Source organism: Acinonyx jubatus, chromosome B3 (assembly GCF_027475565.1).
Source record: "Acinonyx jubatus isolate Ajub_Pintada_27869175 chromosome B3, VMU_Ajub_asm_v1.0, whole genome shotgun sequence".
NCBI lineage: Eukaryota > Metazoa > Chordata > Mammalia > Carnivora > Felidae > Acinonyx > Acinonyx jubatus.
Genome location: NC_069386.1, coordinates 18,944,327 through 18,972,150, shown reverse-complemented (window position 1 = coordinate 18,972,150; position 27,824 = coordinate 18,944,327). Strand labels below are relative to the sequence as shown.

At 43.1% G+C, this 27,824-nt stretch overlaps 1 protein-coding gene across 4 annotated transcripts in view; it reads right to left on the bottom strand.

Annotated features, from left to right (window-relative positions):
• Positions 1-27,824, bottom strand: part of LRRK1 (leucine rich repeat kinase 1) — a 131,954-nt gene that overhangs the window by 54,939 nt on the left and 49,191 nt on the right. For 3 of the 4 annotated variants that reach the window (XM_027067925.2, XM_053223631.1, XM_027067926.2), the window contains 3 exons: positions 22,343-22,514; positions 19,505-19,684; positions 18,931-19,079 (listed from right to left, as the gene is read on the bottom strand). In XM_027067925.2, coding sequence (XP_026923726.2) covers positions 18,931-19,079; positions 19,505-19,684; positions 22,343-22,514 — 501 coding nt within the window. Of the gene's footprint in view, positions 1-13,546; positions 18,909-18,930; positions 19,080-19,504; positions 19,685-22,342; positions 22,515-27,824 lie in introns of those variants that run through there. The other variant, XM_053223632.1, reaches the window with a different exon arrangement.

Below are 27,824 nucleotides of genomic sequence, written 5' to 3'. Positions count from 1 at the left end.
TGAAATCGATATGATATTATCAAATCCACAGTCCACATTCAAACAGTCCCAGCCGTCCCAGACATGTCTTTTATAACTATTTTATGTCCTGATCCAGGATCCCATCAAGAATCACACACTGAATTTATTGGTCATGTCCCTTTACTCTTCTTTAAGCTAGAAGAATCCTCATGGCTTTTTATGTCTTTTCCAACATTGGCATTGCAATTTTTCAAGTCATTCCAGTTGTCTCATAGAATACCCCATAATCTGAATCTACTCAATTGTTTCCCAATGTTGAGATTCAAGTGAAGCATTTTTGGCAAAAATCTCAGACAATGATGAGTCCTACCAATTGGACCTCATGCGAGGGCAACTGATGTCAGGTTATTCCCCTGTTGGTGATGCCGGGCCTGACCTCTTGTTGAAGGTTGTGTCTGTCAGATCCCTCCTTTATAAAGGTACATTTTGCTCTTTGTGACTAATGAGCAAGCTGTGGGGTGATACTCTGAGACTAGTGAGTATCTTGTGTTCCTACATCATTTCATCCACTGATTTCAGCATCCACTGTTGACCCTGGCCTGACTCAGTTAGTACACTGATGGTTGCAAAACAGTGATTTTTCTAAAATGATCATTCCTTCTACACTTGTTACTTGGCATTCTTCTGTGCAGAAGGGTGTCTCCCTCTCCTTTTAAGTATCACTATGGACTCATGGATTCTTTTTTTACTCAAAGTATTGCCATTACGATTATCATTATTTCTTTTGCTGCTCAGATCATCCCCAGTTTGGCCAGTGGGAGTCCCATCAAGGGGGCTCCTGTGTTCCTCTGACATGTCCCTACATGTTTTGGGCACTTCCTTACTTCCTGGCAAGATAAGGTGCTCCAGTCTCTTCTGGTGCTTTCCAAGCCCCAGCCCTGGAATCAGCCCCGATTCCCTTTAGCAGAAAATGGTATTTAGAAACCAAGATCTGGTGTTAGGTGTACCCACTGCTACTGGGGTGTCACTGCTTCTCAGCCCACTGATCCAACACAGCTCTGTATTACACAGGAGTCCCTCCTGATGCCTTCATTTCAAATCCAGCCACATGCGCTTCTCCCTAATCTTTCCATAATTCCTAACTGTATCACCCTTCATCTGGCTATTATTGGCTTTCATCTGTTAAATAAGCGGTTTGGACCTGATGATGTCTAAGTCACTTCTGGACCCAGGATTCTGTCTGGCTCGTGTGCTTCGAAGGACAGTGTTCTCCTACCGGGAGCCTTGGGATAAGGAGGACAGCCAACCCAGGAGCAGGCTGGCAGGAAGGTCACTGTGTCAGGTTTTGCAATGTCAAGTCAAAGAAGGCCCTCCAAGGGCCTGGCTGCCTCCTCTTCCTGGGTTCTTGGAAACACACACAGGTCCCAGGCCCAGATAGCTGGACACAAAGCCAAGAGGGCCCAGATTGCAGTCTGACTCTCCACTCACCCTGTGTGGCCATTCTGGTCAATCAATATCAAGCGGATTGGACTTGAATGGAAACGGCAGCCAAATGTAAGCTGACGAGGAGGCTGATTTGGGTTTGATCTTTAACAATAAATCTTAGGTGTCTATTGAAAGTCTCATACATAAAACTATAAGACCATCAAAAGTAAATGAAAATGAGAAATGCATCAGAGTATTACTGTGACACGAACCACTTATGCTACAAATGCATTAGACATCCTTGGCAGATGAGCTTAGATGTTCTTTCCCCACAATGGCAATCTCCCTCCGGCATCTCCTGCACATTCTGGGAGTCCAGAGCTGCAGCTTGTAAGTGCATGAAGAGCAGGGACTTGACCTCAGGAGACTCTGAGTCCTGTGTCTGAGCCCCTCCAGGTGGGGGTCTTGGGCAAGTCGTGGTGGATGTGAATACCATCTTGGGCTCGGTCTGGCTCAACTCCCTTTTTATGAACTTGCCCTCTGATTTTGTACTGTGCTAACTCAAACCAAGGGTCATCTCCTCTGCCCCAGCAGGTGTGGCCTGTCCAGAGCCTGGTCCGCGTGCACCTCCCTGCAGAGCCTTGACTGACGGTCTCTGAAGGTCAGCAGCATGCCTAGCATGTAGCAGACACTAAATAAATGTTTGTGCACTGACAAGAATCAAACCACCGAGAACCGCAGTCCAATCCATATTCACACCTCTAACCAGATCGATCATCCTAAGATGTCAAGGTCTGCTCAGAACCGTTCAGGCTCCCCACACCCCCCGCCTGAATGCAGCAGGACATCCGAGCTCCTTCCCTGGGCAGCCCCACACTGCCAGTCTCCCCAGCCTCTTTCCAGCTTTACACCTCCCTGTCTCCTACCTGCCCTCTGCTTGCCCTTTGCGCTCCTCTTGGCAGAGGGTTTGTGGAGTTAATAATTTGTTGTAGGTAGAAGAAGTTGGGGGATGGGCATGCTCCCAAGAGCAGAGGATTCAAGGCCAAGGATAAAGCACCAATTAAAGCACAGCAACAGCCTGTTCATGAATGAACCACATGGCTCAGAAAGTGGACCCAACACTGAAATTCGTAGGTAGGCTGTGGGGGCCAAGGGAGTGTGGCCTCGCTGTCAATAACTGACTGTCCCATCTGCCAAAGGGCTGCTGGGGCTGCTGATAGTCCCCCCGGAACGTGCGTTGTTTGGTAACACTTGGACACTGTGGCAAACACATTGTGGCCGCTGACATTTTTTGTAAAAGCTTCTTCCTGAAAACTGGCCTCCTGTTGATGGTGGGTGTCATGAGGTCACTCAAGGACCAAGTTTCTGCAGGCCTGGCTGGCCGGCCTCTGCCTTCACACTCTGCTCTGCCACTACGATGAAGGGGGCAAGAAACCTCCTCCTGGCTCTGCACCCCGCTCCGGTTTCTTTCCCCTGGAATTCACAGTCCTCTTAGCTCCTGTCTACATCCTACTTGTGCAAGCTTCAGTGCAAGGACTGCCTTCCTCATCCCCAACCAGGGTCTGCATCGCCTCCAGTTACGTGACAGGGACACCACCTTGCTTCACTTGCGTTTGTACATTTAGCTACGTTTGCTTGAGTACTGTGACATGTAAGCCATTCTGTGAGCACTGGGGCAGATGAGAGAAATGGCTTACCAAATGGAACCAAGGCACAGGGAGATTATGGTTTAAAGGACAGAAGTGTGTGTGTGTGTGTGTGTGTGTGTGTGTGTGTGTGTTAAATATGCATCTGGTCGCCCTAACTCATGGGTTTCTTTTTTCTTTTTTTTAGTGTTTATTCACTTTTGAGAGACAGAGACAGAGCATGAGCAGGGGAAAGGCAGAGTGGGGGGGGGGGACACAGAATCCGAAGCAGTCTCCAGGCTCTGAGCTATCAGCACAGAGCCTGATGAGGGGCTCGAACTCATGAACCATGAGATCATGACCTGAGCTGAAGTCGGACGCTCAACCAACTGAGCCACCCAGGTGCCCCTAACTCATGGGTTTCTTGATCTTCATGGACTATGAGCAGGTGATGCTGACCACAGAGCCACGAAAGAACACTTGTAGGGAAACCACACATGCTTCTTTTTGGGGGCACTGTTCTAGCAGAAGAAAATCATCAGTAACAAGTGAGTGGCTGTGTGCCATTGAATTCCCCAGACACGAGGAAGAGGGGGAAGCAGATGCTGCCATTTCCTAATATTTAGCTCTTTCTGGGTCTTACACCCGCCAGAGCTTCTGCAGGGTTGAAATCTGTTAAAGTCAAGCTCCCAGAGAAGTCAGAAAAAGCAGAAGTCTGAAAACAGGAAAACACACTCAGAATATAAACATCCTTGTGAAAAGATTTCTGGGCTTGGGAGCTGCAAATAAATGTGTGAGACTTCTACCTGGTCTTGGGTTGGTGTGAAAACTTTCATTTACAAAAGTTATTTGGGCGCACAAACACTGTAGGGTGCCCAAGTGTTTACGGAACAGTGAAAGGAGTCTACCCCATGCAGAGTTAAGAAGATAATAGTACACGTCACATGGAAACAGAGCCGGGTAAGCCCCGAAGCCTTCATTACTTACTTGTGTTTAGTCCGGGAAGGATCACAATAAACAAGGTTCTGGGGGACAGAAGCCAGCAATTGCATAATGAAATTCATGCACGCGGAATCGCAAAATCAAAGACAGCTGGATGCGGAGAACCCCCCCCCCAATTCACCAGCACTGTGGTTAAGGCACCCCCACTCCAGAGCAAAAAGATGGATACATGTTCCCGTTTGTCCTCAATCACGAACCCTTTAAATTTCGGGCCAAAGAGAAGAAAGTACTACTCTTCCAGGAGGCACAGTGTGATGGCTTAGAAACATATTTCCTGGGACAGTGGTAGTGATTAGAATCGAATCAAGAAGGACTAGGTGTATGTAAGGGCATGGCTCAATACGGATAGTGATGTTTGGGGTGTTTCTGTGTGTATGAAAAACCTCCTTGTCCCGTAGTGGAGGCTGCGGTCCAATTACCCGCCTTTACACAATCCTTCTTAAAGCCACCGGACATGAAATGTCACAGTGAGAGAGCCAGTGGACCACAATGATATCACTTATGGTTGCTTTTATGTCAGTGCAACCTTTATTGGTGGAAGAAAAATAATTGGTAAGTGGAGGGCTGTGGTCTACAAAGCTTTCAGCCTGGTTTTTAACGTTGACAGTTGCAGGTTGGTGGGGTGGGGGTGGGGGGTTGCGCTGAGGGCCTCTGCCATTGGTTAGGTGGAGAGCAGCCTCACCAGAGTAGAGGTTAGATGTTACATCGTTACTTGTCTCTGGGGGGCCCACAGAGCAGAATTCGTACCTCTTCTCCCTGTCTTGCCAATTCATCGTTCCTCCCGGTTGGTCAGCATTTGACCTGTGGCCTATGGTTAACTGTGTAAGAATCTTCCCTCCTAGAGACTATAAATCCCTTGAGGTAATCGACTGGAGCTCCATGACACTAGGGAATGACACAAAAAGGCAGCTTCTTGAATTAGTCTATTCAATCAAGACGTACATGTTAAAAGGGGATGGGGGAGGGGCACGTGGGTGGCTCTGACAGTTAAGCGTCTGAGTCTTGATTTCAGCTCAGGTCATGATCTCATAGTTTGTGAGTTCGAGCCCCACGTTGGACTCTGCACTGACAGTGTGAAGCGTGCTTGGGATTCTCTCCCTCCATTTCTCTCTGCCCCTCCCCTGCTCACACATGTCCCCCGCACCCCGCCCCAAAATAAATAAATAAACTTAAAAAGAAATAAAAGGGGATGCAGGATAAATAGAATCTTCTAAAATGTACTTGTGAATCCTTGGCCAACATAAAACTCAAGCCCTTCTTTCTATGATTAAGTGAAAATTCCTGGGATGATGGCAGAGGGGTCTTCTCCTTGTTGAACCAGCCAGAAAGACAGGAACAACTTTCTGATAGGGAAAGGAGCAGTCAGGGCAACCAGACCACTGCGGAGGCCACAAAACCAATGGGTCTAATCTAAACAGAACTGACTTGCTAAAAAGCTTGAGGAATAAACCCAAAGAAACCGTAAAAGTGAAGATGCCTGCAAATGTTCTCTGGGAAGCCGGACTGTGAGAGGAGGTCATGGATGACAAGGGTTTGGCTGGACAGAGGACCAGCATGTTGGGGACGGCAGCTCTGTCCCAGCCTCCTCGTGCGCGTGAGGGCTATGACACATAAGAACCGTCTGTGCCTGCCTCATCATCCCCAGGAGGAACGCTCCATGTGAGACCTTCCAAACCCCTGCCGCTCAAGTCCCTGCCAGAGTGTAGGGCTCTCAAGAAGAGAGGGAACATTCAGCATGGAAAGATGAGCAGGACACTGGATGTCTGCCCATGCACACAAAGTGGGCACAAGTGGTGGACCCAGGTCAAGGGCAACAGAGCGGCGGCCACAAGGATGGTGTTATGAGATGAACTGTGTTCCCCATAAAAGATACATTGAAGCCCCAACCCCCAGTACCTCCAAATGTGAGCTTCATTGGAAACAGGGTCTTTACAGAGATAATTAAGTTAGAATGAGGTTATTAAGGCGGGTCCTCATCTAATATGACTGACTGGTGTCCTTCTGAAAAGGGGAGACTGAGTCACAAAGGCAGATACATGCAGAGAGAGGAGGTGCAAAGACGTGCAGGGGAAAATGGCACGTGGCTGGGGTGATGGGTTTACGAGCCAAGGAAAGTCGCAGACTGCCAGCTACCACCAGAAGTTAGGAAGAGGCAAGGAAGGACCCTCCCCTGGAGCCGAGAGGGAACATAGTCCTGCTGCTGACATCTTGATGTCAGACTTCTGACCTTCAGAACTTGAGACAACACATTTCTCAACAACCAGTGTTTGGTACTTTGTTACGGTAGCAGTGATATAGACGATAACAAGTGAAACGAAGACTACAGAAGTCAAGACGTGAGATCTTGGAACATTCCATCAACAGAGTCCCACACATTAAAAAAGGAAAACAAAGAAACAGAGATTCTTGAAGTCCAAAAGGATGCCTATTGAGATAAGTAGATTAGAAATATGATAAAAGGGTAAGGGAAAGGACAGCAAGGTAAAGGTAAGGGAAAGGACAGATCGGTCATGAAATTAGCAAAAAGCCTGGGAGGGCTCCACAGTGTAAAGGAGCGTTTCAAAATGGACCTGAGAATAACTACAGGGAGTAAAGGAAGGGACAGATAAAGAGAAAGGGGAGGTCAGCCTTCTTTCCAGACTCAGAAGGAAGATTAATTTAATGAGGCAGTTAATGAAATGACTGAGGAAAAACAATGTAATCTGTTCTGAAAAAGCATGTCTTCTCAAAATGCTGCAATATCAGAATTAGTATAGTGGTTCGCTGCCAATATCATTCAAGACAAACAAACACAAGGAAATATTACCATAGAAACCAGATCAATGGGAAACAGAAGTACCAAAATAACTTACAAGCAAACCAATGACGGCATGTTCAACAGTCAACACGGAACTGTCTGCTGCCTCCAAGGGCACACTCAAGGTCAGACTGTAGGGAAACCATCTGGAAGTCGAGCTAGGATCACAGGATGACACATTCTTGGTGACTCTCTGCGATGCATGTACCGACTTTCCTGCCCACTCTTTCGGCTGACTCTCACAGTAACCTTGTAAGGTCAGGCACCATTTGCCCATAAAGAAGCTCAGGGAGACAATCTGCTCAAAGGTAACAGAACCAGGATGGCGATGCAGGTGCCCAGTGCTCTGTCTGGTCCCATCCTACCATACTGCCATGTTCCCATGGCCGTGGAAAAGCTGACACTGTTTCAAAGGCATGACGAGAAATAACCGAGGCTCCCTGATAGTAATAAAGATACCCGAACAACCCCCACCCCCAAATACAGCCATGCTAAGTCTTTGTGCTCCAACCCAGGGCAAAAGGGAAAAGAAAAACTAATGAAAATTGAAGAAAAGTACCAGCAGACTAGGACAGATCCACTAAGCAAAAAAATGAAGCGAGGAATTCTAGAGGTACACACCACCATAAAAATGGGAGACACCAATGGTAGGAGGCAGGAGAATGAGTTTTGTGTTCAAATAGATAGGAAGGTGCACATTTACTGATTAAATTCTGAGTGTGAAGGAAAAGTAAATAGGAAAAAGGAAAAGGAAAAAAGGGAGCAGGGAGAGGCAAACATCTCTTGAGACAGAAGACAATATCTTATCTCAAGGCCACGGCAAAGTACAGGTAGAACCAAGGATGGAGGCAGGATTAGAAAGAAGGTGGCCAATTCTTTGAACATGAAAACACGCCCTTTTAAGTAATGCGTGTGTGGCAGAGAGAAACCAAGTCACAACAGAATCTGTTTTTAGAACAACAAAACATTACAAGTAATGAAAAAGAAAACGCACAACTCTGATCAGAATTGCAAAACGAAAAAGTGAAACGTTGTAAACCAGCCCCGCCCAAGTTAGAAAGCTAAAAGAAAACAGGAAAATTAGACCAATTAGACTAAGCGTAGAAGAACAGGAAAATTAGAACAAATAGATTAAGCACAGAAAAACCAGAATGGAGTGAAGACAAGGAAGATAATAAAGCCAAGATAAAGAAAGCCAATTCAAGGGCCTTTGAAATAATAATAATTAATAATAATAATAATAATAATAATAATAATAATAAAGTCAATAACAAAAGACTAAATTAAAAAAAGTTTAAATGTACTTTTAATAATCTGAGAATGGGGGCGCCTGGGTGGCGCAGTCGGTTAAGCATCCGACTTCAGCCAGGTCACGATCTCGCGGTCCGTGAGTTCGAGCCCCGCGTCAGGCTCTGGGCTGATGGCTCGGAGCCTGGAGCCTGTTTCCGATTCTGTGTCTCCCTCTCTCTCTGCCCCTCCCCCGTTCATGCTCTGTCTCTCTCTGTCCCAAAAATAAATAAAAAACGTTGAAAAAAAAATCTGAGAATGAAAATGATAATCTGACAACCGTGTAAAAACAATGTTTAAGTTATGGAAGGTGTTGTCCTTGGCCACAGGTAACCCAAATAAAGATGTTGAAATTCCAGATTCACTTTCAAAGATAGAAATTCTCAAAGTGACATAAACAGAGAAAAAACAAAATCATGTACATAAGACAAACAAATAAGGAAAATAACTAGTGGCTCACTGCCCAAAGTTTCCTAATTCAATATGTGTCTTTTTTAGTATTTTATCCCAACGTTTTAACTTTTATTTTTTTATTAATTTTTAAAAATTCCAATGTAGCTAACGTACAGTGTTATATCAGTTCAGGTGTACAATACAGTGATTCGGCAATTCTGTCCATTACTCAGAGCCCATCAGGACAAGTGCACCCCTCAACCCCCATCACCTACTTCACCCATCCACCCAGTCACCTCCCCTCTGGTAACCCTCAGTTTGTTCTCCACAGTTAAGAGTATCTGAACGCCAAAAAGTGTTTAATAAAATTTATCACTTTTTCTTCACTAAAATTTTTTAAAATAAAGAGAAGGGTTTTTTTTTTCTTTAAACATTCACTGTGTTTTTTTTTTCCCTGTAGTATTTCAGTCCTTCCTTTTAAAAATGGGAAGGTTACAAGAAATATTCCGTCACTAGTCCCAAGTTAATTTTGCCAACATCTATTTGAGAAGGGGCGGTGGGGGGGGGGGACACAAGAAATAAAATGTCTGCATTTAACTAAATTATTTAGCTTATTATTGAGCAAACCTTTGCTTCTTCAACTTAAAAAAATTTTTAACATTTATTTATTTTTGAGAGACAGAAGGAGACAGGGCACAAGTAGGGGAGGGGGCAGAGAGGGAGGGAGACACAGAATCCAAAGCAGGCTCCAGGCTCCGAGATGTCAGCACAGAGCCCGATGCGGGGCTCGAACTCACAAGCCATGAGATCATGACCTGAGCTGAAGTTGGAGGCTTAACTGACTGAGTCACCCAGGTGTCCCTTCCTCAACTTTTAAACAAAGACAAAAATTTCTACCTTATAGGACTGTATAGAGGAATAAAGCAGAATGTCTGCCAAAGTTGTCAGCTATGAAGTCTTATGTAAATGGGAGGTTACTGCATCTATAAAATTTCATCCATCCATCCATCCATCCATCTGTCCATCCATCCATCCATTCACACATGCAACCATCTGTTCATCTTTCCCAGGCCCTACACTGGGGGTCAAACACAAAGCAAATTGGCTAACTCCCCTGCTTTTGAGAAGCTTCCAGTCAGATGGGAGAGCTGACATTATACAATAATGTCATCCAGACAATCTCAAACCTAGTTAAGTGCTGTGAATACAATGGACAGGAAGCTCTGAGAGATATAAGGGGATCTGACCAGGCCTGTGGATCAAGGAAGCCTTCCTGAGGATGTTGTGTGGGGGTTACGATTTGAAGGGTGTCCTAGCGTCAAGGAACCGTGTGTGCTAAGTGCTGGGGAGACAGGCATGCTTCTTCCTGGCTATGTGGTATCCACCCTGCACGAGTGGTACAATTTCGCCTGCTGCTGGACGTTTTTTTCCCTTCCCCTAATTTCTTCTTATTATAAATAGCAGGGTGTTGACCACGTTTGTGGGAATAGCTTTTTTTCCTTTTAAATTATGTCCTAGAGGTATCTCTCAGAAAGGAAATGCCAAATTCAGAACAGTTCACTGGGAGAAAGAGTTTTATGGCTTTTGTCACATGATGCCAATAACTTTGCACACATACGGAACAGATTTACAGTGCCAGCAGTAAGGCCTTGGTGTGCCTATTTCTCTATGACCCCGCCAAGTGTCTTACTCAGCATTTATATTTATTTTTGCTAGTTTAACAGGTTTCTGTCAGTTCTTTTAAGTTGCTTTAATTCAACTTTCTATAATTATCATTGAATTTATGTATGTATCCATGCCATGATTTGCTGCCTGTGTTTTCTTATATGTAAATTAATCCTTAATTTCTCTCAATTTCTTACTCAACAGAATTTATGAGCAATGTGGTGGCAAGGGCCATGGTTCTGGCTTGGTTACCCCTGAGTCCCGAGCACATAGCAGGTGATCTATAAACACTGGCTGAATTAAATTCAGTTATCACCTGCCATGTACATTCTACCAATGATCTATTTTGAATTTAAGTTTTGGTCAGTTTTTTTTTTTCAAAAATCTTCTATTGCTCTCTTTTTTATATTTCTTTTCAAAATTATATTTTCCTATAAGTGTTTGGCTTTAATATATAAATCACTCATCTGATTTCTGGCGATGTACCTTTATATTTGTAAAAAACTTGGTAATGTAATCATCTCTCTTTCACAACTGGGATAAATGCCCTTTTAAAAATATATTCTGATGGGTTTCCAGTGTTTAACTCACCTGTCTGAAGTGTATTTGCATCGCTACAGATGTAATTGTCTATATACTGATACCCACCATAGCAACCACATCTGATACTGTTTCTTTGCACTCTTTCCTTACTATGTTTTCCAGTTTGTCATTTAAGCTCAAATCATAGTTTTAATATTTCTGCATCTCTGTTTTATTCATCAGTTTCTTCATTTTAACTAAATGCAAGTGGTTTCTTTCACTGCTGTTTCATATCATGGTTTAAGATCTGGGAGGAACTCTGTCACGAAAGCCTCCTTGAAAGGTTATCCTGTGTCCTTGCTCACTTCCTCTACTGTATAACCTCACTACCCTATTTCAAGTTCTAAGAAGAACTAACAGCATGGATGGTATACCCAGAAAGCGTCCGGAGAAGGAAGGCAATGAGGGCAGGGAAAGATTCAGTATTTGGAAACTGGAGAAAACAGACACGTGTAGAATCATCAGCTAAATTCCTCACGAAAGCACAAGAAAGGTCGAACTGATGGACAGAGGCCCCAACAGTCCTGAGTCTGAGTTTGCGACTTTTCGAGGGTCTGGTGAAAGGCTTTCTCTTCCTCTCACACAAGCAAGTGGTGAGAAGGCCAGGCCCTGGGTGGTGAGTCTGCTCCCAGAGCCGCCTCCTACCCGCTGGGGTGCTGCTGCTCCAGAGACTGAATTCTGGGGACACCAGTTCCTAAACCTGTTACACTGCCAGCTGTGAGGAGGGTGTGAGGGTCTAAGAAGGTGGGAATGTGCATACGTCGAAATACTCTGGAAAGCATTAAACTCTTTTTTTTTAATGCTTATTTTTGAGAGAGAGAGAGAGAGAGTGAGTTGGGGAGGAGCAGAGAGAGAGGGAGACACAGAATCTGAAGCAGGCTCCAGGCTCTGAGCTGTCAGCACAGAGCCCAACGTGGGGCTCAAACTCATGAACCGGTAGATCATGACCTGAACCAAAGTCGGATGCTCAACTGACTGAGCCACCCAGATGCCCCTGGAGAGCATAAAGCTCTTGAATAAAAACTCTTTGCATCAAGCAGTAGGCCTAACCCAAGACAAGGGTGTTCCCCAGAGGACTCAGTGTCCCTCAGAAAAGGCTTCTTGCATGGAGCATCTGGGTGGCTCAGTTGGTTAAACTTCCGACTTCAGCTTGGATCATGATCTCACAGTTCGTGGGTTTGAGCCCCTCATCGGGCTCTGTGCAGACAGCTCGGAGCCTGGAGCCTGTTTGGGATTCTGTGTCTCCCTCTGTCTCTGCCCCTCCCCCACTTACACTGTCTCGCTCTCTCTCTCAAAAATAAATAAACATTAAAAAAAAGAAGAAGTGGGGCGCCTGGGTGGCTCAGTCGGTTAAGCGGCCGACTTTGGCTCAGGTCACGATCTCGCGGTCCGTGAGTTCGAGCCCCGCGTCGGGCTCTGGGCTGATGGCTCGGAGCCTGGAGCCTTCTTCAGATTCTGTGTCTCCCTCTCTCTCTGCCCCTCCCCCGTTCATGCTCTGTCTCTCTCTGTCCCAAAAATAAATAAAAAACGTTAAAAAAAAATGTTTAAAAAAAAAAAAGAAGAGGAAGAAAGAAAAGGCTTCTTTCCCATGGGATTTCAGGTGCTCTCGCCCGACCTGTCAGTCAATCCAACAGCCACTCATGAAGGCCCCAGCAACAGCCAAGAGGCCATATTTGCTGCTTCCTATCCTTTCTGAGCATCCTGCAAACACAAATCCTTGGACACCACCCCCACCCCCACCCCTCCCGCCCCAGATCACGTGGATGGAGAAGAGCTGTTTCAGCTCGGAAAATGTGCAGCCAGAACGTTTGTTCCTGGGCACAGACACAGGCATCTGAATGGTGGGCTACCAGGAATTTTTAAGGCACATAAGCCAGAGCCGATCCAAAAAGTGATCATGACGATGAAGATTATGATGATGGTAATGATAACCAATGTTCCTCTCTAGGCGAGCTGCCCAATTTAAAACCATTAGAGACCTTTAGAAGGAAATTAATAATTTCTCCATTGGGTTGCCTCAAGATTAATTCCAGTTCTTGTCTACTTGCAATACTCAGAGCAGCCCCAGAAAGCCCTATTGCCAGGCCTGCTAACTGCTTGAATGGAGACAAACATCATGGCTATTCCAGGACCTGCTCAGGCCTTTCCTGGCATTTCTGAGTTTTCCTGTTCCTTTCTGGGCATGCCAAATGTTGCTATTTCTCATGGCAACAAAGCAAACATTGAGAGGACCTCTGCCATGAACACAGGCCGTCTCGTTAAACTTTCAGGCAAGGGTTTGGCAGCTTTCAAGAGGGGGGCCAGCAAACCAGAGCCAGGAAACAGCTCCGGCCAGGTCCGACTTGGCTTTGTGTTTGCTCTTCTAAAAGTATGTCCAGACCATGTGGTGTGGGCTCTGGGACCTTCCTCCACAAACACCAACAGGACCTAAGCAACCTGCTGTTGCCAGTGGAAAATCAATGTGGACTTTTCTGCACTTCCCCATTTGTGGGCAGAGGCAGGTTCTGGCAGTCTGACCCGAAGGCACGCAGGAAGGCTCTGAACCTTCACTGGCTCTGGCTTCCACAGAGGCAGCGATTATACACAAAATACCCACCAGCTGGTGGAGGAGGCAGAGCATAAAGGCACAGAAAACAAGAGGACTACTTCTGCAAGGTCACTGCCGCGAACACCAGCAAAGGCAAGGTAGTTTTCAGGCTGTGCATCCATGGCAGCAAAGCACCCTTGTAACGACGGCTCTTGCCTAATATTCTGAGCCCAAAATGCCAGTTCAGACCCACTGCTCACCTGGAAAGGTAGCAGCACTTACCTCTGGCTCCTGAGTCATCCTTCCTGATTGCTGGGTCCCTCTGGACTGTGCCTGCCTCCCTTTCCTCTGCCAGAAGCACGGAAGGAATGTGCTATCATAGGTTAGAGGTCACAGGCAGCCCGACACACCCACCCAGACACAAAGGCACTTGCCTTTGAAATTCACGTGAATAATCAAAATACCACCTGTTTTGGGGAAGTCCAAAAAATCCTTATGACTCAGTCTGCACTGTCAAGTTCATTTTCTCTTCTGGGCCACGGAGAAGAAAAGTAACATTGTCTTTTCTTTGTCTACTCCTTCTAACACGCAATAATGACTTTTATGCTCTATGACTATCTTGGCAAACGTAGCAGGATTTACCCTGTAGAGAAGATGGCAGATATAGATGCCAACCATTTCTGCTTTTAACCTTTAGCCAAGAAAATCAAAGTCACTGGCTCTCAAGCTCGGGGGCACACTGGAATCACCTGGGGAATGTTTTACACTAAACTGATGCAGGTCCCACCCACGACTCAGATTCAATCAGTGTAGGGTATGACAGGAGCACTGGGATTCTTAGAAGTTCCCAGGGAGTCCATGTACAGAGAAATATGATAACCGCTGATGAACTTGGGAGGTACAGTTCAGGAATCAAGAAATGGGAAAAGCCCTGAGTTCAGAAGACTCAGGTTCTGGTCTGAGTATTACTGCTTAGTATTTGCTGTCCTTGGACAAGTAACAGAATGTCTCTAAACCATAATATTTTCATCTGGAAAACAGATTATATCCCTGCAGTTCATACCAAGGTGTTGTAGGGATCAAATAGGGTAAGAAGCTGTTGGGAAAAACACCAAGGACAATATAAAGGTAGAGGCTGGATGATCACTATTTCCTTTACAACATGAGGTTAATCTTTAACATTTATTGTACATTTACTATTGATAAGAATATTGGTACTCTTTATGTTATTTATTTATTTTTAAAAATTTTATTTTTACGTAATCTCTACACCCAGTGTGGGGCTGGAGCTCACAACCCCAAGATCAAAAGTTGCATGTTCTAATGACTGAGCCAGCCAGGCACCCCTGGTATTCTTTAAAAACTACAAAACCAGCAAATAAGGGACCGGTTAAAAGGAAATAGCGATGAATAGAACATAAAAAGATGGGAGTAATAAGTTAGTATGACAGGTACCACATAAATGTGAATTGAGTGGATTCCTGAAAGATACACTCTCAGATGGGATTAAAAACTAAATGCTGTTTATAAAATACACCTAAGACAATCAAAAAACTGAAGATAAATGTCTGGGAAAACTTATAAAAGGTTGATTCAAAAAAAAAAAAAATAACGTCCTGGGGCCATGTGAAGAGCGGACAATCCCAATTTTAATGATAGAAGCATGAACAGGATTAAAGCAGTTATTTGACATAATGAAATAAGTCAAAATGGGTCCTAAAGCCATAAACCAGGCATATGAAGCAAAAACTTATAGAACCATGTGACAAGGTAGAAAAAAAAATCAGAAGCAGGAAATACATATGTACACATAATACATAAACATGTATTTTATAAATGTTTATGTGTACGTCCATGTGTATATTTCAGATTCTGATAAAGAAAGCCAGCACAAATTGATAGCACAAGAAAGACTGAATAATGCAAATGACAAGCTAAAATTAGGGGGAAAAAGACTGAAGTATTTAACTTAGTAAATCTAAAAAAGAACTCCAATAATAATAACTATTTTCTATTAGGTACTTATCATGTGCCAGGCATTGTTTTTAGAATGTTACAAATATTACCACATTTAACTGTCAAGCATCCCTCTGAGACAGATACTTTATCTCTCTTTATCTTTCTTATCTTTAAGATAAGGAAACAAAACAGAGAAGTAAAGTTACCATATGAAGGTCCTAGAGCAGTGAAGTCTGGAGCCTGGATTAGCCCAGGAAATCTCATACTGCAATATCCAAAATACTCAAAGACAAACACTCAGTATTCAAAGAGAGAGATGTGATGATTTTTGTATAGATAAAGATAAAATTAATGAATAAGAAACAAACAAACCATTAAATACATACATACATACATACATACATACATACATACATAAGTAAATCTAGCAAGTCCTTTGACAAAACCACTAGAACATATAAATCCCTGGCTGGTCTGATTAAGTTTAAAAGAGAAAAAGTAAAACTGTCCAACATCATAAATGAAAAGGGAAATTTATCATCATCATTTGTTACATCAACAAATTAAAGTAGAAAGGTTTCATGAATGTATCAATAGCTGCCAAAAATTCCAAAAAGGAATTTGACAAAATCCCACAATCTTCCCTTACAATAAAAACTCTTAAGCAGAAAAAAAGATATGGAAACTACCCAAATATAATAACAGTCTATATACCAAAAATCTACAGCAAATGCCTATAGATTGCTGAGGACAAGACCTTTAAAATCAGGAACAGGAGAGATGCATCTCTATCATGATGATTCAACTTCTGACATTTCTAGTGATACCACAGGACATGAAATAAAATAAATTATATAAATATTAGAGAAGGAGAGACAAACCTATTTGGAATTTGCAGATAACTTAATCACATGCCTAAAAGTTTCAAGAACTCTTCTAAAAACTATTAGAATTAATAAGAGAAGTTGGCAAAGGGACTGGATTAAACATAAATAAACAAAAAAGCTTTCCTCCGTATCAGTAACATCAGGGTGAAAACAGACATGGAAAAGAATTGTATTTTATTCAAATAGTGGGAAAAGCAATAAACAAGACAGGTCCAGGTTCTTTATGAATAAAACTATAAAGTCTTTTTAAAGTATGAAAAATAAAAATATAAAATAAAATTCAAAATCTCATTAAAGAACATAAAAGCTACACAGAGTCATTGCTGGAAATGCACAAAATGGAAGAACAAATGTGTAATAACAGTCAATATATTTTCAAAGAAAAAAACCCAAATAACAAGTAGAAAATATGCATTAATAGGCTGTAAGATTAAAAAAAAAATGTCTATGATCAAAAAAGTATGGCATTTACCTAGAAATAGATTAACAGGCCAGTGGACCACTACAGAGAATCCCAAAATCCATACAGATAGATCCTGGGGAAAATAGCCATGGTGACATCTCAATTCAGAAGGAAAAGGAAGTTCTATTTAAAAGATTGTGCTGGAATAACTGAACATCCATCTAGCAAAGGTGAAAACTAGATTCCCTCCCTCATACCACACATACAAATACATATCACAAAAATTAAAGCTTAAAATATAAAAAATAAAAGAATAAAAATATTACAAGATACCCCGGGAGGAGAATATTTATATAAAATTGAGGTGGGAATGACTTTCTTATATAACCCAGATGCCATAGGAAAAAGACATACCTGATTACATATTCTTGTATCTTTGTTATCACAAAAGATAACAGACAAAAAGAAAAATAAGGAATTGGAGAAAATATTGGCAATATGTATGATTAAAAAACGTTTAAAATCTGATATACAAAAGGTCCTCCAAGATGAGAAGAGATGACCAACCCTTTAGGAAAATAATCAACAAATAGTAACAAGCAACTAATGTGAATGAGGGGAAATGCAAATAGTTCATAAAGATATGACAAGATGTTTGATATTGTTAATAATAATAGCGTGGCCAGTAAAACAAGGAGCTCTCAGGGGCGCCTGGGTGGCTCAGTCAGTAAAGCATCTGACTTCGGCTCAGGTCATGGTCTCATGGTCTGTGATTTCGAGCCCCACGACAGGCTCTGTGCTGACAGCTCAGAGCCTGGAGCCTGCTTCACAGTCTGTGTCCCTTCTCTCTCTGCCCCTCCCCTGCTCATGCTCTGTCTCTCTCTCTCAAAAGTAAATAAACATTAAAAAAATTAACACAAACAAACAAACAAACAAAAAAACAAGGAGCTCACATTTTCATCCAACAGACTGATGAAAATTAAAAGGCTTCTGGATATCTAGAGCCAAGGGAACAGAGATTGCCCATATAATGTTGGTGAAAGAGGGAATCCCCATAGGTTTTTGAGAAAGTGATTCCCAAACAATCCACTTTTAGGATTTAGATCTACAGAAGCAAATATCCTAGAAAACCAGGCTGTATTACAAGGGGCAAAACCGAGAAATAACCCAAATGTCCACCAACAGGAAAAGGGCAGAGGCAACTAAGCTACATTCACTCGATACATTTATTTATTTGTTTGTTTGATTATTTATTTATGTATGCTTATTTATGTATTTTGAGAGAGAGAGACAGAGCGAGTGGGGGGAGGGGCAGAGAGAGAGAGAGAGAGAGAGAGAGAGAGAATCCCAAGCAGGCTCTGCACTGTCACCACAGAGCCTGATGTGGTACCTGATCTCACAAATTGTGAGATCATGACCTGCGCCAATATCAAGAGTCAGATGCTTAACTGACCTTAACTGACCTTAACTGACCTTAACTGCCACCTAGGCATCTCAGGCATGTATTTAAAAGAATGGCTTTTAGCCACATTGACTGATCTAGAGTGCTAGATTTAAAAAGCCAAATTGGGGGCACCTGGGTGGCTCAGTCAGTTAAGCATCCAACCCTTGATTTCAGCTCAGGTCATGGTCTTATGGTTCGTGGGATCGAGCCCCCAGTTGGGCTCCGCACTGTCAGTGTGGAGCCCGCTTGGGATTCTCTCTGCCCCTCCCCTGCTTGTTCTCTCTCTCTCTCTCTCTCTCTCAAAATAAATAAATAAACATTAAAAAAAAGAAAAAGCCAAATTGATGATAATGGAAGTAACGCAACATGATTTTTTGTTATTACAATGGAAAACTAACTAAAACCACATTCTGCATGTTTTTCCAGTTTAATTCAGATATAACTGACATATAATATTGGGTAAGTTGAAGGTGTACAACTTGATTTAATACACTTATATGTTGCAAAATGATTACCACCATAGTGTTAGCTGACCCCTGTATCATGTCACCTAATCATCATTTCTTTTCTGGGGTGGAACATTTAGGATTTACTCTTTCAGCAACTTTCAAGTATATAATACAGTATTATTAACTATAATCACAAAGCTGTATATTAGATCTGCAGAACTTCTTTGTCTTATAAGTGAAGTTTATACAGTGTGACCAACATCTCCGCATTTTCTGCACCCTCCAGCTCCCGACAAAGCATCTACTCTGAGTTTCTATGAGTTTGGCTTTTTCTGATTCCTCACATAAATAAGATCATACAGTATTTGCCTTTCTGTGTCTGACTCATTTCATTTAGCACAATGTCCTCAAAGTCTATCCATCTAGTTGAAAATGGCAGGATGTCCCTCTTGTGACTGAAAAGTATCCGATCATATATATGTACCACTTCTTTATCCATTCATCCATAGGCAGGGACAACTCACCATTTTTCCCGGACAGTTGCTGGACAAGGTGCTAGCCTCAATGAAGTACTTCCTGAGGAGATGTTTGCTGGGGTCAGGACTGTCTAATAAGATGTAGGAACAGAAGAAGGCCCCATGCCGAAGCAGGAATATGGCGATGTCTTCATTTCCTAAAGGACAGAAAATGGGAAGCTAAGGTCATTCAGATGTAGAGTGTAGCACAGCTGCCCAAAATGGCGGACGCTAATATGTGAAATGGGAATGCAAAGGGTAGTTGTGCTGGTAGAGCTCCTCTACTACTTCCCTTGAGGTGTCAAATTCCTGTTAGTGAGAGACTTTTTGTGGGACCCTGACCTGTGGTGTGCCTCCTACTACAGTCCCATTTGCCACAGTTGGTCCCTGTCACTGAAATCCCCTTGCAGGGGTGAGTGGGGCAAATGAGGGAAGGTGCAGACATCTTGAAAAAGAGGCAAATAATGGAATTTTCAAATGTCTCCATACAGGCTCTTTAAGAGCTATAAGTGAGGGTGAAGCCACCATTCCACATCTGGAAACTTTGAGGCTTCCCATGGGCAGGATTGGCTGGGGGACCCACCTGACTTGATGGCCGCATAGAGGGGCAAGCGCACAATGACAGGAAACTCGTTCTTCCTGACTGCGTAGCTTTCCGGGTCGGCTCCGTGTGTCAGGACCAGGAGCTTCACCACCCCCAGATGCCCTCGTTGGCAAGCCAAGGCCAGCATCCAGTTCAGCAGCCTCTGGGGGCTGCAGGGACCTGGAGGAGATGACAGGACAAAGGGAAAGCGTCACTAAAGGGTTCTGGTTTTTCCCACTCCCATGTCCCCTTGGACCATTGATAGAGCTGGCCTGTCTCTAGCTGAAAGTGCCTTCTGTCAGGTTGATGCTGCTTTCTGGAACAGTCCCTCTGAATTGCATGGGACACTTTCCCACATCATTATAAACCCACTTGCTCATCACATAATGCCAAAGGAGAAAAAGCAGCATTTGAAACAGCATATATAGTGTAATTATAACTGAATAAAAAAAATGTATGTGTGAAGTAAGACTAAAAGTTACCATCCCAGTGTTGCAGCTTTGACTCTGGGTAGTGGGATTATGACCATTATTACCCTCATCCTTCTCCCTATCCCCATCCCCATCAATAGCATTACATACAGGGACATGGGCTTTGGAGACAGGCAGCTTAGGGTTAAAACATTTCAGCGGTGTAATCTTAAAACAAATTTCTTTGCCTCTCCCTGATTCAGTTTACGCATTGCTAAAATGTGAATAATAACACTCACCCTCCCAAGTTTAACGTGAGGGTTGCATGACATAATGTATGTCAAGTGCCTGGCTCAAAACATTCTAACTCATTATATGTCATCATGTTTTTAGAGTACTAACACTTTACTGCATTTCGAAAATATCTGTAAGACACATATACTACTTTCATAAATGAAAAGAAAAAAGCTATGATGAAAGAAATAGATCTAACTATCCAGCCTAGAATTTTGAGAATTACTCCCTGCAAGAACCACCTACTTAATTCCAGAATGAAGTAACATTTAGCCCACTGAATGAACAGAGACAGTGTGGGCTAAAGTGTTACAATATCTTCAAGTTCAAAGGAATGCAATGCCTTTTAGATGTAGCTACCATGGAAAAATGATCTCATCTTCCACATTGACACTTGCCAAGTGCACTATAACACTGTCTCATTTCCAGAGGCTGAAAGTCCTTAGGAACCAAAGTGGTCCCAAGCATGGAGATGGGGACCCTCCCCTCCATGGTAAGAAATTGACCAGGACATAGGGGTGAGGAGGGGGTGGAAGAAATGAAGATTCAGCACAAAGGGCATCTGGTGCAGTGCCTGGGCTACAGCAGATGGTAAATAAATGTCCCATCTTCTCCCTCTGGTAACTAGAATTAACAACTCAAAGGAGGTGGTACTTGAACACATATTAACAAGTGATCCCTAACTCATTTACTGCCAGGATATCTAGAGACGAGAAATCCAGTCATCATGCTGCTAACTGCTGTTGAGGATGGATGTACACCAGTCTTAGGAAGCTGTATCAGGCTATATTTCAAAGCTATGATTTTCGAATGAGGAACTCAAAGCTCAGAGAGGTCTGGGAACTTGCCAAATGTCCCACAGTAAATGGCAAAGTCAAGGATTAAGCCATGCAAAACTAAAAGGTTTAAACACGTGAAACCAAAGGGTTCTTTCTGAACCATATGAAACCCCTACATGTATTTTCTGAAGTCCCAATCCAGTGATACTCAGAGAGAGCCCCATTTTGGTCTCCATCTGGCCTCTTCCTCCCTTGCGCTATCTCTGCTCAGCTACAGAGACCAGAAATTACATAATGATGTACCCACCCCCTGCGAGCCTCGAATCTCCTCTTCTCAAACCCTCCCTTGTTCTCTAGTTGTGTCTTGTGTGTCTTCTGGTCTTACATTACTCCTAACAATGGCTGCCCTCCCCTCCAGTTTGGGAATTCACAGGGACACACACACACTGTTCCGCCCATCTCTGCACTTCCTGCAGGTTCCAGAACAATGCTCTAGACTCCTTCAGTCCTTAGCAACTCTGTCCCTAGTTGAGTTGAAGATAGGATGCCCCAAGAGCAGCTGAAAACAATGCTCAGGTCCAGCCATGCTCAGGCCCCTTCTCTGCAAAAGTAGGCAACCTCAGCCCTTCCTTCTCTTGTCTGCCAACTAAACTCCTACTCACCCTGCAAAACGCAGCTCAGATGTCATCTCCTTATGAAGACCCTGCCCTGTGCCCAGACAAGACATTCCCTTTGTGTCTGTGTATTTACACAGACCACTGTGTAAATACTTCAACCTCAGCACAGTTACACTGCACGGAGTTACTCCGTTCTGTTTTGATTTCCTCGGCTTGACCAGGAGCTCTGAAAGAGCCGGGACCACCTTTTGAAAGTCTCCATGTCTCTCAAGTTCCTCAGTTGTAACAAATGTATGACACTGATACAAAGTAAAAATAGCAGGGGAACTTTTTGCAGGGGGGTATATGGGAATTCCCTGTCCTTTCAAATCAGTATTTCTGAAAATCTAAAACTGCTTTAAAGAATATAACCTTTTAATTTTTTTTAAAAAGGGACATAGATCCACATTCCTTATCAAATATGGCATGAGAACATTTACCTCCTGAGCTAAAGGGAGTGAGATGTGGGATGTGGTGCTGCCATTGGCAGGCAGTTTTGACTTTGGTTGTCAGTTTGATGCCCCAGATTTCTGGAGCTCCTGCTTTGGTAAAAGTGTGAAGAAACCAGCATTTGGAGGGGAAGCCCTCCCCCGCCTCCCCCCCCAACCCCCCCCCCCCCCGCCTCCCCGCATGCCGATCTGATTCCTAAGAAGAGGGTGTCCTGAGAGGTAGCCAAGAAACTCACACCCTGGCATTTACCTGGCAAAGATTCAAGCAATTCCTGCACGACGTCAGTGTGCCCAAAATGAGCTGCCACCACAGCTGGGTTGTCATCGGTGGGCTCCGTGGGCAGCTCCACCCGTCTCTCGGTGAGAAGGTATCGGACAGTCTCCAGATCCCCATAGGCCGCTGAGATGCTCAGAAGCCGGCCCTGGTCAAAACAGAGCAGGAACAATAGGACTTTGGGGAGCTGGGTGCTGTTAGGAAGTACCAAGAGAATCAACTTGAAATGCCTCGCCAAGTCCGTGGGCAAGACTGGGCTGTGCTGTCTGGGATGGCACTATGGGTCGCATGTGGGTGTTGGGGACTTGCAATGAGGGCTCACACAAAGTGAGAGGAGCCGGGAGCATAAAATCACACGCAATTTTCAAAGACTCAGTCCAAAACTGTCAACGACCTCGTCAATAATTTTTATATTGATCACGTGTTGAAATGATCTTTAATACATTTGGATTAAATAAAATATACGGTTGATATTTCATCTGTTTCTGTTTCCTTTTTGAATGTGACTGCTAGACAACTTGATATAAATGTGGCTCCCATTCCGTTTCTTTGGGACAGCATAAGCTTCACGGGGATGGGGACCGTGTGAGTATCCCCATCTGAGGTAGAATACTAACACATGGACAAGGACGTGGAGGTTCAGAGGGGTTTTGTAGCTTGCCTGTGATCACACAGCTAGGAAATGGCTTTCAAAGACTATAAAAATGGCCTTGGCTTTTCGTGGGCTCACTGGGGCTGCCAAAAGGACGCTGGATTGGCATGTGCAGCGTGTGACTGCATTACTGAAACGTGAAGTCCTCCTGGAACTTGACTATTCCCCATGGACTTGGGCATCAGCGGTGTTCAAGGAGGTGCACGCAGAACCCACATTGGCACTGAGGCAGTCTGTGCCATCACTGACATTTACTGAGGACGTACTACTACTGTGTGTAAGAAGCTGGGATGAGCACTGAGGGTGCCAGAACCAATCCGTGGCATGAAAGAGCACATTTTGCTTGCTGAACAGGTTAGGAAACCTGTGCTTTCAGAGTCACTGTAGGGTGAGATGGACAGGGATGGGTCAACAGAATCCCAGGGATGGGGACAGATATATTAAGCTCTTATCATGCACTGAACATCCTATTTACATGGTCACACTTCATCCTGATAACAGTCTTGTGAGGACTGTATTTGTTGTTGATCTAAAAAAAGAAAAGAGCCTGGGGTGGCTGGGTGGCTCAGTCAGTTAAGTGTCTGACTCTGGATTTCGGCTCAGGTATCGATCTTGCGGTTTGTGGGATTGAGCCCCGCATCAGGCTCTGTTCTCACAGCTTGGGATGCTCTCTCTTCCTGCTCCTCCTCCCCCTCACCTCTCAAAAATAAATAAGTAGACTTAAAATTAAAAAGTAAGGAGCCATTTATTTTACCTGAAAAATGGGTTTATTTGGGAATAGCAGAGGAATTGCAGTTCAGAACAAGCCAACTACAGTGAACCATAGCCAAATCTGGAGAACAGAAGAGAGGGGCTTACTTTTACAAGGGAAAAAGGAAGAAGCTGGGAGGGTGTTTCACTGAGTTCCCATTGGCTGGGCTGTTGCTGGGCAAGGAGAAATTCTTCCTTCCTCCAGCTGTGGTGTGGTAAGTAAGCCTCCTTGGAGAATGCAGGGTTTGCTTCTGAAGGTGAGTGATAGTACGTGAGAACTCCCCTTCAGGGCTTCCAGACTCCAGTTTAAGTGAGGTTTCTTTTATTTATTTTCACACTGTATTTCCATCTTGTGGGTGAGGAAATGAAGGCTTGCCCATAGCGAGGGAATTTACAATCTGCAGAACTATCCAGGATTTGAACTGGGCTCTGTCTAGCCCCAAACCTATGTTCTCCCCATTCTACCCAAGACTTCCCAGGAACCGTGGGACCTGGAGGGAGGCCTGGGCTCTGAAGGAGAGTGAATGAGCTGGTGACGTGACATACTCATTCAATATGACCGAAAAAGCAAAACCCACTGGCCTGCCAATCTGCCCGGGGTGGGGCCCGGGAGGCCTGCCATTCCAGGAAAGCACTTGCATTAGGGAGAAAAACCACAGGGATTGATTAAATGATTCACTGCACACAACCAACAGCTGTCTAGACGCTAGTGGGTTGGAGGCTTAAAAGCCCCATCCTCATGAAGTGGTAATTTCCTAGGAGTCAGCCTGAAGCCAAGAGGAACCAGAAGGCAGGAAAGGTCAGGGCTGGCACTCTGGCTAGAGACAGCCCAGAGGTTCTATAGCGTGTATTTATTTTAATTCAAATAGCACAGAAAAGTATAAAATAAAAAAGGAGGCCTCCCTCCATACCTCTACTTCCCAATGCCCTTTTGCAAAGGAAAGTGCTTTTACACAGCCTTCCAGAACATGTTCATCCATATCAACACCTGGGTAATCCCACATGAAACCAAACTCTTTTTTTACTTTAGTCATTGTAACTTAAAAAAAATTTTTTTTAATGTTTATTTATTTTTGAGACAAAAAGAGAGAGCACGAGCAGGGAAGGGGCAGACAGAGGGAGGCATACAATCCAAAGCAGGCTCCAGGCTCTGAGCTGTCAGCACAGAGCCTGACATGGGGCTTGAACTTATGAACCTTGAGATCGTGACCTGAGCTGAAGTCGAATGCTTAACCGACTGAGCCACCCAGGCATCTGCAGTCATTATAATTTTGTTGGCATATAACACACCTACAGACAAGGACACAAATTGTGTGTTCAGTTTCATGAACTGTTATAAATGAGCACATTCATGTAATGGACATCCAGACCATGGAACCTAAGATTATCTGTGCTCCAAAGTTCCCCTTCTAGTCACTGTCCTACCTGGAATAACCACTATCCTGACTTTTAACACCACAGATTCATTCTTGGCCAGTTTTTAAATGTTATAAAAGTGGAATTAGACTTCACTTATTTTTTTTTTTTTCTGTTTGCTTTGAAGTAGACACTCATTGGAAGTTGCAAAGACAGTCTTGAGGAGCATCCATGTTTCCTTAACTCAGTTTCCCCCCATGGTGACACCTTACATAACTGTACTTCAAGATCAAACCCAGTAATTTGATGTTAGTACAATGTGGGTATATCATTCTGCACTTGTGCAAACACCACTGTGATCAAGATACAGAACTACTCCGGGGTGCCTGAGTAGCTCAGCCGGTTAAGCATCGGACTTAGGCTTGGGTCATGATCTCGAGGTTTGTGGGTTCGAGCCCTGCATCGAGATCTGTGCTGACAGCTTGGAGCCTGGAGCCTGCTTCAGATTCTGTGTCTCCCTCTCTCTTTGCCCCTCCCCACTCTCTTTAAAAAATAAACACGAAAAAACTTAAAAAAAAAAAAGATACAGAACTACTCCATTGTGAGACCAGTCTCTCCAGCCTCCCCTTCCCCGCTTTACTGTCACACTCACCTTACTGCCCTCCACCATCACTAACCCCAGCAGCCACAAATGTCTCTTCCATCTCTATAATTTTGCCATTTTGAGAATGTTTATATACGAATGGAATCATACAGAATGTGACCTTGTGAGATTGTTTCTTTTTTAATATCCTGCTCAGCATAATGCCCTTGAGATCCACCTGAATGGCTGCATATTTCAAAGAGTTTCTTTGTGTTACTTAGTATCATATTTATATTTTAATATATTTATACTATATATTACATTTTATATATGTGTAATATACTTTTATATTATATTCCATTGTATGTATAACCACTCATCTGCTAAGAGTTTTATGTAGTATCTAGTTCCTATTACAAGTAGAACTGCTAAGAACAAATCATGCACAGATTTCTGCGCACACATAAGTTTTCATTTCCCTAGGTTAAACGCTCAGGAGTGCACTTGCTGGGTCATAATGTAAGTGTGTTTTTGTTTTTAAAGAAACTGCCAAACTATTTTCCAGAATGGAAATATTCTCACCATAATGAATGAGAGATAGTTTCTCTACATCCTCATCAGAATTTGGCATTCTATTTTTTTTTTATTTTAGACATTCTAATCAATATGTAGTTATATTCCATTGTGTCTTAATTTGCATTTCCCTAATGGCTAATGATGTTGAACATCTTGTCATGGATTTATTGGCCATTTGTATATACTCTTCCACAAAATGTTTCTTCATCTATTTCCTACATTACTTAACTGGATTGTTTGCCTTTTATGTTGAATGTTGGGAGATTTTTTATGTATGAATCAGAGATGAGTCCTTTGTCAGATATGTGATTTGCAAGTATTTTCTCCAAGCCTGTAGCTTATCTTTTCTCTCTCTTAACAGGGTCTTTCTCAAAGCAAAAGTTGTTAATTTGTCAATTTTTTCTTTTATGGATAATTTCTTTTTTGGATTTTCTATGTAGACTGTCATGTCATCTGCAAAAAGAGATCTTTTTATTTTTCTTTCAGATGTGTATGCCTTTTATTTCATTTTCTTGTCTTACTGCATTGGCCAGAACTCCCAGTAATATATTGAATATAATTTTATATAATTATTCTCAAATGAAACTTCCAGTATTACATTGAGAATAGATATCCTTGTCTTATTCCCAATTTAGGGGTAAATCAGTCTTTCACCATCAGGTATGAAGTTTGTTGTAGGTTTCTGTAGATATTCATCAGGCTGAGGAAGCTCCCATCCATTCTTAATTTTCTAAGAGTTTTTATCATGAGGGTATTAAATTTAGTCAAATGTTTTTTCTGCATCAAGTGATATGATAATGTGATTTTTTTCTTCTTCACTTTAAGCCTTAATCCATTCAAACTGATATAACAAAATACCACAGACTGAGTGGCAGAAAAATAACAAAAATTTATTTCTTACAGTTTTGGAGGCTGGATGTTTGAGATTATGGTGCCAATGTGGTCAGATGAGGGCCTTCCTCCCAGTGGCTGATCTCTTCTGTCTTACATGGCAGAATAGGGCTAGGGAGGTCTGTGGGATCTATTTAATAAGAGCACTAACCCAATTCATAAGAGCTCCAGCGTTATGACCTAATCACCTTCCAGAAGCCTCAACTCCAAACACCATCACTTTATTCAACATAGACATTTTGGGGGGACACATTCAGTCTGTAGCAGTCTATTAATATGGAGGATTATATTGGCTGATTATTGAGTACTGTACTGAACCAGTCTTGTATCTCTAGAATAAATCCCACTTGATCATGGTGTTTAACTCTTTTCATATATTATTGAAATCTATTTGTAATATGTTAAGAATTTTTGCATCTATATTCATGATGGCTCAGTCTGTACTTTTCTGTTTTGTACTGTCTTTGTCTGGTTTGGGTATCAGGTATATTGGACTCACAGAAGTGTTGAAAAGTATTCGTAGAGTTGGTGTTAATTCTTTTTTAAACATTTGGTAGAATTCTCCCATGGAGGTATCTGGGTCTATAGATTTCTTTTTTTTTTTTTTTAATTTTTTAAAATGTTTGTTTCTGAGAGACAGAGAGAGAGTG